Here is a 10,431-nt window from a genome sequence, read left to right as displayed (position 1 = left end):
TGTACCTTTGTTGAATAGCTCACCTCCGCTCTCCCACAGCTTTCTGAGATGCAGTAATTTTGTGCTTTTTGCCCAGCACTCTGTATAACGGCTGCTTCTGGGCATATTTTGCCCTCATAAATCTGAGTAGGACTGGTTGCGTGGTAAAACATGTGTACTGTAAAGCATCCTTGAGTTTCTAGAAAGGCGCTCTATAAGTTGAACTTCATTTATAATGAGGCTTCTGGCATTGACTCTTGTTTTTCTTGCTCAAAAGAAAACATCTAAAAACAACTTAAAAAAAAAAAAACAGGGGAGGGCGATGAGGACCAGAGTCCAGTACACTTATGTTTTTTAATTTTTTTTCTCTGCTCTAACAGAGCTAATAAACCTGGCAATTACCAGCAGAGTTGACTAAGGTGTGTTTGAACAGAAAAAAGAACAAAACTATGTATAAATCTGACCCTCCAGTCACGCAGTCGAGAATTGCTCACCTCTCTTCTAGACCTTTTTGGTCACTGAAATAATGAAGCAATAATTCACAACAGGTAAAGAAACAGAGGAGAAGCTAATTGCCCATTTATCTCTGCTGTGCTAAAATGAGATTTATATAAAACAGCTAGTAATTATCACGCAGTCGTCAGACATATTCTGACTGATGGTCCGCACTTCAACTTTATAGCCGCTGTTTCAGACCAAAGGTGCTGCAGAGCAGCAATAAAAACAGTTTCCAGGCTTCAACACTGAATCCACGGAATATTAACAGTAATACATCTCTTAAGCTGCTTTATGGTGCTGCAACTTTAGTGCTAAGCTGGAAAGATGTCTGATATTGGGTGGAAAATGTTAAATAAAGTTGTTAGAGCTTCAACTTAGAAGCTGCACTGTTGTGAATGTACTGTATTTAAAATATATAGTAAAATAATGGATTAATTAAATATATCTTGCTGGTTATAGAAGATTTCATACTGTTATTATTACTTTATTTGGCTTTGAGCTATATTTTATGTATGAAGTGTTTTATTTTTTTCAATAAAGTTATCATAATTACAAATTGCCAATATTGATATTCTTGTTTTATCAGCTGTAGAAATTAAATATTAAAGTAGTGGTGATTTAATTTGTAGTGGGAAAAAAGGCAATGCTGCTGTTTGAGCCATAAAAAAGAAGTAATAATAAATGTCTCTATAGATGAATTATACAATATTTTGTTTTTGAGGCAGACACACTACTTTTCGATCCATAGTCTCTACAGCAGATCAAAAACAGAGTAGTAGACATATTATGATTCTTTTTAGAGGCAGAGAAATGATGTTTAAATGTTTTTTACTGTCTGATCTGCTTAAAAAAATAACAAGATGTTGGGATTCACACCAGACACATACTTTTAAATCCACAGTAAAACAAATAGTCCAGTCTGATTAGCAATTAAAACAACAATGTTAGATCCAAAGTCAGAAACTTGAACAGTAGAACCAGTAGAACAGTAGAAACAGTAGAAAAAGTAGAAAAAAGTAGAAACAGTAGAAAGTAGAAATACATATTTTGTATTGTAATATTCTGTATTGTAATGCCAAGGTGTGTCCCAATACTTTTGTCCATATACAGATCTGGACAAAAATAAGAAAACACTTTAAAATGATAAGTTTCCTTGATTTTACCAAATTGAAAACTTCTGGAATATAATCAAGAGGAAGATGGATGATCACAAGCCATCAAACCACCAAACTGAACTGCTTGAATTTTTGCACCAGGAGTACAGCAGCATAAAGTTATCCAAAAGCAGTGTGTAAGACTGGTGGAGGAGAACATGATGCCAAGATGCATGAAAAAAAAATGTGATTAGGAACCACCAGGGTTATTCCACCAAATATTGATTTCTGAACTCTTAAAACTGTATGAATATGAACTTGTATATATTACAACACTGAATTATAAAACGTTACAGAGACAGTATAGAAATGAAATAAAACAGAGTAATCAGTATGGGTGTGCCTATATTAGATAATTCGCAATAAATCTGACACAAACCCAAAAATCTGACACAATAAACAATAAAAAAACATTCTTGAAACCAATATGTTGTGTATTTAATATATGTGTGTGCACTAAATATGCTGCACTTTAGTTTTGCTGTAGATTTTTGTTGCTACATTACTATTATTTTATACAAAATCAGAGTCTTGGTAAGTGTCAATCAGTTTATTTTTGTATTGTCATTTAAAATGAATACTGCAAAAACATATAGTGCTAAAAAAACAGCGCTGTCTTATTTACATTACAACAGTGGCTGCTATTATATAGTCTATATTATAGTCTAGTTCCACAGCAGATACTGTGCACTGTCTGACCCACACTGGACTCTGCAGTAATGGAGTAATTTAATGTAATTAGATGAGTAGCAGAAGCAATACAGTCTGCTCTACATTAGAAACAGTACTTTTACACCATGTTTAGATCAGAAGAAGAGGATAAGAAGAAGATAATCAGCTTCTCGTGCGGATCCCACCTGAAGCATGACTGGCATCGTGCTCTTCTCATCACACGAGGCCATTAGAGAAAGCCTCGCGCTGATGTGACGTCCTGTCTGTTTAGTGCGTATAGCGCGCGCAGCGCGTTCAGTGCGGTGCTGTTGCGCATACGAAGCGCGCACTCCACTCCACTCCATCCAGCCAGCCAGCGCGCGGGCGGAGGACGTCCGACATAGCGAGCGCGTGCATGGATTTGCGCATGGAAGTGATAAAATAGCGTAAAATATAAAAATAGCGCTTTTTCTTTTACTTATCTATGTATTTTTGTTATAGCTGTTTTATTTGATTTATTATATCATATGCTTGTTTGTAATGTGCGTAAAATTACAAAATTACACTCTGCTGGTCCCGCCTTTCTCCAAACAAGACGAAGCGCAAAACGTAAATAAGATAGCGCTCTTTTTGGACGTTTCGCCTTTTGACGCAATCGTTTTTTTGTTTTTTGTTCAATTCGAGTTCAATCGCAAATAACGCGAACATGTCCAACAAGAGCGGCACCGACATCTCCGAGCGCGCGGCGGACCTGGAGGCGCCCGGTTTAGGCGTGGACAACCTGGTCACGCTGCTCATCTTCGGACTCATCTTCACGCTGGGCGTGCTCGGGAACTCGCTGGTGATCACGGTGCTCGCGAGGCGCAAGTCCGGCCAGCAGCGCAGCACCACCAACGTCTTCATCCTGAACCTGAGCATCGCCGACCTGTCCTACCTGCTCTTCTGCATCCCCTTCCAGTCCACCGTCTACATGATGCCCTCCTGGATCTTCGGCGAGTTCATCTGCAAGTTCGTGCACTACTTCTTCACCGTCTCCATGCTGGTGAGCATCTTCACCCTCTCCGCCATGTCCGTGGACCGCTACGTGGCCATCGTGCACTGCCGAAAGTCCTCCTCCATCCGGGTGGTGCGGCACGCGCTGGCAGGGGTGGCGGTCATCTGGGCGCTCTCGCTGGCCATGGCCGCGCCGGTGGCGCACCACCAGAGCATCGTGGAGAGCAAGGACAACAGCACGTTCTGCTGGGAGGTCTGGCCCAACCACACCCGGAGGAAGATCTACGTGGTCTTCACCTTCATCTTTGGTTATCTGCTGCCATTGATCCTCATCTCCTTCTGTTACGCCAAGGTGGGTTCTATTAAAATCCTAAATTCTAAAAAAAATCCTTTTAATTCAACCTAAAAAAGGAAGATAATTTTTTTTTGCGTACATGTCAGCCTGGAAAGAATTTGCTAATCTGTCTATTTATTTTCCTATTAATATAATTCTAAACATACAAAAAAAAAACATTATGATCATTTATCATTTTTGGTTGATTTTGTTTGACCAACCTTACCCGAAGACCAATCTGTACTAAACATACATCTTTGAGTAAAATAAACATTGTTTTATTCTCTAAACTACAGACAACATTTAGAACATTTATTTGCAGAAAATGATGCAGATCTGCTTTCAGACCTCTAATAATGCAATGAAAACAAGTTCATATTCATAAAGTTCATCAAGTTTAAAGAGTTCAAAAATCTATTCAATATTTGCTGGAATAACCCTGGTTGGGTTTTAATCACAGTTTTTTAAATGCATCTTGGCATCATGTTCTCCTCCACCAGTCTTACACACTGCTTTTAGATAAATTTATGTCTTTACTCCTGGTGCAGAAAAAAAAAATCAAGCAGTTCAGTTTGGTGGTTTGATGGCTTGTGATCATCCATCTTCCTCTTGATTATATTCCAGAGGTTTTCAATTTGGTGAAATCAAAGAAAATCATAATTTTTAAGTGCTTGAGAAAGTTTGAGAGCATTAGTTGTAAAAGTTGTGAAAAGGTAGAGTTACAGGTACTCAGTGAATAGTGAATATTTGAATAATGTTCGAATCCAGATTATGGAAAAACTACTTAAATAACTAAGACCATCAAAACTTTGTGATGAAATTGGCTCTCATCAGGACTGCCAAAGGAAAGAATACCAAGAGTTACCTTTTACTTTAAAAGGAGCCCATTTTAATGCTTCACATAGAATTTTGGTTTGTTTAACACTTTTAAGTTCTTGCATGATTCCTAATGAATTAAAAATGTAGAAAAAAAAAATAAAACATTGATTAAGAAATTCTTTCCAAACTTTTGACTGGTACTATACATCTGTTGTTTGTTTGTTTTTTTTGTTTGTTTTTTTAAAGATTTTTATGTTTTTAATCAATTTTAAAGCTTTTGTTCACAGACATTGTGCTTCACAGGGTTTAATTTGCTGCAGTTCGCCTTCAATTAACACTAGAGGTGTAATTTCACACTTCATTTTTTGACACTTTGTTTTTTTAAATAATACAGCTATAGTTCAATTACCCAAAGTACAATTCGACTATAGGTCAATTCCCCCAATTTATTACATTACTATAGGTCAATTCCCCAATGTACAATACAGCTATATGTCAATTAATTATTTTAAAATATAACTATAAGTCAATTTCCCAATATACAATACAGCTCTAGTTCAATTACCCAAAGTACAATTCAACTATAAGTAAATTCTTCAATGTACAATTCAACAGTATTATATAGAGAGATAGACTGTATTGTATTATTCAACTTTAGGTCAATTCCTCAATCTCAAATTCAACTACAGGTAAATTCCCCAAAGTACAATTCAACTACAGGTTAATTTCCTAATGTACAATTCTACTATAGACTTATATATCAATGTACATTCTAACCGTAGGTTCATTAAACAGTGTAGAATCATTCATATAATACACATAAAGGTGCATTTACCAATGTGTAATTCAACTATTCTTCAATTTCCCAATGTGCAATTCAACTATATGCCAATTCCTCAATCTACAACACAGCTATAGGTTGATTCCACAGTGTATATGGTATAACAGCACTAAAGAGGTGAATTCCACATGACAGGTGTTAATTTACCTGTACAGATTTGTGCTGTATATCAGTGACTGACAGGTCTCACAACTGCATTTGAATGATGTTTTAATATCGCTGTGACTTTCTTTTCTCACTCTGTCTGATATCTGACACATCATTGCATCAATGCGTTTGCAGGTGCTGAACCACCTCCATAAAAAGCTGAGGAACGTTTCAAAGAAATCAGAGGCATCAAAGAAGAAGGTGAGAGCGATTGGGTGAATCACACGTGTGTTAGTTTATCAATGGAAGCAGCAAAACCTACAAATTACCATTAAAATACACGCTGGAAATGCTTCATGACCATGAACTGGACCAATTGAAGATCAGAAAGGTTCCCTTAGACTGGAAAATGCATGTAAGCGAATGTAAGAGTTCAATACCTGGAAATGACATAGTGTGAAACCTCAAACACCGACGTATCTTCTTTCAAAATCTAAATACCCACCAAAAAAGCTAAAATAAAAAAACCTAAAAAACAACACTGATACTACTTTAGTGCAGCCCAGGAGCAAGAAATAACTAAATTAATGTACGATTTAACAATGGGAATGAGTATTTAATAAATTAAATTAGTCTTTTAAAATCAAATGAAGTTAATTCAGTCAATCTAACGTAATTTAATCTAAACTAAAGGGTACGTTGAAAAATAAAAACTATCAAAAAGCGAGACAGTGCCAATGAGATTACATCAAAATGCCAACTGGATAAAAGATTAATCTTTTGGGTCTGTGCAGAGTTGCAGAAATGATTTTAGGAGCTGTACAGAGAGTCTACTGTATCTATCTATCTATCTATCTATCTATCTATCTATCTATCTATCTATCTATCTATCTATCTATCTATCTATCTATCTATCTATCTATCTATCCATCCATCCATCCATCCATCTAGGAAAGCCTGTCCCCGAGAACACAATGTACATTTAAGGGACAGTTTATTAGCTTTCATTTATTTTACTTATTTATATTTACCCCAAAAAGTGCATGGTGATTGTTTTAAGTAGTATCTGTCACAGAACCTTAAATAAATAAGGAAATTAAATCACTATATATGGTACATTTATATATAAATACTCATATTATTTATAGACAAAGTCATTTATAACACCATTTTGGTCACAACTTTTATATTTTGGCATAATAGTGAAACACTGTGTTTTAAATGAACCAATTCAGTTCAAATCCGAGTTTAAAGTTTGATATCTCTAGTTTTATATCTATTTTATATCTACTTCTGTGTTTTGTTTTCAGTTTATTGCTTTGTTTTGCTCATGATATCTAGAACAAAATAGCAAAATATAAGTTAATAAAGTTAATAAAACTGTGTTGCTGTGGAATTTATGTTACATCGGTATTTTAACCTAAAAATATTAAGTCACGTTCCCTTTTTATCACAATGAGAAGAAAAAAAAACATGCCTGAATTGCTTTTCATTTATTTTACTGATTAATTATATTTTATTCTGTATACATTTTCAGAAATAGTTCTAAAAATAGTTCCCCTTATGTATTAAATCATAAATAAAGTCGCCTGTAGGGAAAGTTAGGTTTTTCCATTGTTAGAGCCCAAAATCAGTGGCTGCGAGTAGTGAACGGTGTTGTCCATAGCTGTGGTAATTAGCGTTATTTGGTTAATAACTCACAATCTGCATCGACTATTACTAACTAATCTTCTGCACTCTTCTTAGACGCCCACATACTTCCATCACTCTGGATTTGATGAGGTCGTTTTTGGCTTTTTTGTTGTTGAGATTAGAAAAAATCTGATTTCATGTGGTTTCTGGCTGTCCAGACTATCAAAAATCAATCTGGATTCAATTTAGATTCACCAAAAATCAGATTCCAGTCTGAACATAGCCTCAAATTCCATTTGTCCTTAAATACGTTTAGGCATTAAGTGAATTTAATGAGTTTAGCATGATGGATGTTCACCTTCAGCTTTCTTCTGGCCTCCTGACATCTCTCTCTCTCTCGCTCTCTCTCTCTCTTCTTCATCTCTCTCTTTTCTTCATCTCTCTCTCTCTCTTCTCTCTCTCTCTCTCTCTTCTTCATCTCTCTCTTTTCTTCATCTCTCTCTCTTCTTCTCTCTCTCTCTCTCTCTCTCTCTCTCTCTTCTTCATCTCTCTCTCTCTCTCTCTCTCTCTCTTCTTCATCTCTTTCTCTCTTTCTCTCTCTCTCTCTCTTCTTCTTCTCTCTCTCTTCTTCATCTCTCTCTCTTCTTCATCTCTCTCTCTCTCTCTCTCTGCTCTTCACTCATGTAGTTTATGTAGTGAAAAGAGAATAAAAGAAACACTGTTTTGTTTACTTTTACTTTACTTCATTTATTTTTACTGAATCAATCCTTTCTTTTAGTAAATTTTACTTCATTTCTGCATACAATATAACCTAATTACAAATATTTAATTTTTACAATATTACTCAAATAATTGATGATGCATAGTATATTATACTTCCTGAACTTTAAATATTTTTTGTTAAAACACACATTCAAATATTTACATAATCTCAAAGATTGAGTCTCACTGTCTCAACACATGGATGGCATGTAATACTCTAATTCTTTTTAGCATACTAGTATAAAGAATGTATTACATGCCATCCGTGTGTTGAGACAGTGTAATATTGTGTGTTTTAACTATATAATTATTTAAGTAAAGTTTACTAAAAGAAAGGATTGATTCAGTAAAGATAAATGAAGTAAAGTTTACTAAAAGAAAGGATTGATTCAGTAAAAATAAATGAAGTAAAGTTTAATAAAAGAAAGGATTGACTGAAGTTCAGTTAGGACACTTATACTCATTTATGTAACATTTAAGTCTTGAAACCGAGTTGAAGTGTTTAAAATTGATCTGAAATTAAATTTACTTTAAAAAAAAAGCTAATGCAGAAAGTCTGGAAACTTTTTTAAAGTAAATTTTGCGCATCATTTTTTTTGTTTTCAGTGCATGAGATACTATAATAAAGCCTGTAAACAATCACGTTCTTCAATCCTTCTTCACAGACGGCGCAGACAGTGCTGGTGGTGGTGGTGGTCTTCTGCCTCTCCTGGCTCCCCCATCACGTGGTGCATCTCTGGGTGGAGTTCGGCTCCTTCCCGCTGAACCAGGCCTCCTTCCTGTTCCGGGTCGCCGCTCACTGCCTGGCCTACAGCAACTCCTCTGTCAACCCCATCATCTACGCCTTCCTCTCCGAGAACTTCAGGCAGGCCTACAAGCAGGTGTTCCGCTGCCAGGTAGCCAGCGAGTGTCCCGTACACGACGCCCGCGAGATGAGGAACAAGATGGAGATGATGCCCTCCACCAACTGCACCACGGTGTGAAGATTTTAGAGTTTAAAAAAGGTTTTAAAGAGAATTTATCTGTCTGGAAGCAGATAAAAAGGATATGCAACGTGATGAACTTTTACCCAAGTGAGGATCTGAACAGCAAATAACAGACAGTGTTATCAGTGGAGAATCCGCGGTCCTGCTCCCATCCTGCAATCAAGCGCACTATCATTATGTTTCCAACAGCAACCTATGGCCTGCTGCCACTAATGGAAGCGTGAAATGGCCACTTTGGCTTACTTTAGAGGGCAGGGCTGAAAGGTTCAGGATCAGATGCACTATTTTACATTACTTTATTGGACGTAGAAGTGCTTTAAATTGTAAATGTCAGGATTGCTGCTCCGAAGATTGTATTCTTTGGAGCGACGCCATGGAAGCACATGGTCTTCAGCCCCGGTCTGGAGGTATCAGGGATGTACCTGGTGAACTTTAGCTTCAGTGCACTCATTTTACTCTTTACTCAACTCTGGACAAGCTGTTATTTATTAGCTTATCTATTAGCATCATTGTATATATATATATATATATATATATATATATATATATATATATATATATATATATATATATATATATATATAATGAGTTACGAGAAGGTAGTAGACCAGATTTGGGAAAGTTTACCAAAGTTTACTAAAAGAAAGGATTGATTCAGTAAAAATAAATGAAGTAAAGTTTACTAAAAGAAAGGATTGATTCAGTAAAAATAAATGAAGTAAAGTTTACTAAAAGAAAGATTGATTCAGTAAAATAAATGAAGTAAAGTTTACTAAAAGAAAGGATTGATTCAGTAAAAATAAATGAAGTAAAATTTACTAAAAGAAAGGATTGACTGAAGTTCAGTTCACTTATTTACTCTGTGTAACATTTAAGTCTCAAAACCAAGTTGAAGTTACTTAAATGTATCTGAAATTAAATTTACTTAAAAAAGCAAATGCAGAAAGTTGCAAAACTTTTTTGAGTAAATTTTACTCTTTTTTTTTTTTGTAGGAGTGTACAGACAGGCCCATGCCACGCCTCTTTTCCAGCTGCCTCATACCTAATGCTGCACACTTTGAAGGAAAGCACTGCATCTCCAGTTCTGATACCCTGGCCAACAGATGCCTGTGCTGACCAACATCACACTAGGAGGAATGTGGGAAGAGCTATGCTGTTAAATAGTGTGTTTAACCAGAAACAGCATGACCAATTTTGCTCTCTCAGGCTCTGGCTGCTGATGGCGATGTTCATTGGCTATAATGTCAGTATCTTAGTCTGCTGAACTAAGCTTATTTAATGTACAAAATCAGTATATACTGTAATTCAGCTGGAAGCTTTAAAGCTCTAAAGTGGAGTTAATCTAATTGTACCACTTTAAAATTAGACTACCCTTATAAATGGTTTATAAATGGTTTATAAACTAGATTATTAAGTATTATTAGGCCTTAAAACCATTGATAAGCAGTTACAACACATTAATTGAAAAGGCAACAGTGATCCGTTGTTTGCTTAGTCATTTAATTTATAGTAAATAGTTACTATACATACTTACAAATATATTAATATGTCAAGTTTAAACACAAAAAAATAAAACACAATGTAAGATAGACAGTAGAAGTGAGTGTGGAATCACTACTTTGACATTTTTTAACTCATTGTTCTATCTATGTTGTTATTTATCAATTTATTAACTGTTTATTAATGAGTTTTAAT

The 10,431-nt window shown here is 35.6% G+C and overlaps 1 protein-coding gene across 1 annotated transcript; it reads left to right on the top strand.

Annotated features, from left to right (window-relative positions):
* The first annotated feature begins 2,714 nt into the window (after nucleotides 1-2,714).
* On the top strand, nucleotides 2,715-9,234 carry galr1a (galanin receptor 1a). Its single transcript, XM_007229232.3, has 3 exons — nucleotides 2,715-3,627; nucleotides 5,552-5,617; nucleotides 8,416-9,234. Exons 1-3 carry the CDS (start codon nucleotides 2,989-2,991, stop codon nucleotides 8,731-8,733), a joined length of 1,023 nt encoding a protein of 340 aa, XP_007229294.1. The 5' UTR covers nucleotides 2,715-2,988; the 3' UTR covers nucleotides 8,734-9,234.
* The last annotated feature ends 1,197 nt before the right edge of the window (nucleotides 9,235-10,431 follow it).

This window comes from Astyanax mexicanus, chromosome 3 (genome assembly GCF_023375975.1).
Source record: "Astyanax mexicanus isolate ESR-SI-001 chromosome 3, AstMex3_surface, whole genome shotgun sequence".
Taxonomy (NCBI): Eukaryota; Metazoa; Chordata; class Actinopteri; order Characiformes; family Acestrorhamphidae; genus Astyanax; species Astyanax mexicanus.
Note: the sequence above shows the minus strand (reverse complement) of the source record. Positions and strands in the feature narration are given on the sequence as shown.

Excerpts from the sequence above, each read along its gene's own strand:
- galr1a (XM_007229232.3), top strand. The coding sequence starts at position 2,989 with ATGTCCAACAAGAGCGGCACCGACATCTCCGAGCGCGCGGCGGACCTG. Across the intron at positions 3,628-5,551 it reads TCTCCTTCTGTTACGCCAAG|GTGCTGAACCACCTCCATAA; the intron begins GTGGGTTCTATT and ends ATGCGTTTGCAG. Across the intron at positions 5,618-8,415 it reads CAGAGGCATCAAAGAAGAAG|ACGGCGCAGACAGTGCTGGT; the intron begins GTGAGAGCGATT and ends CCTTCTTCACAG.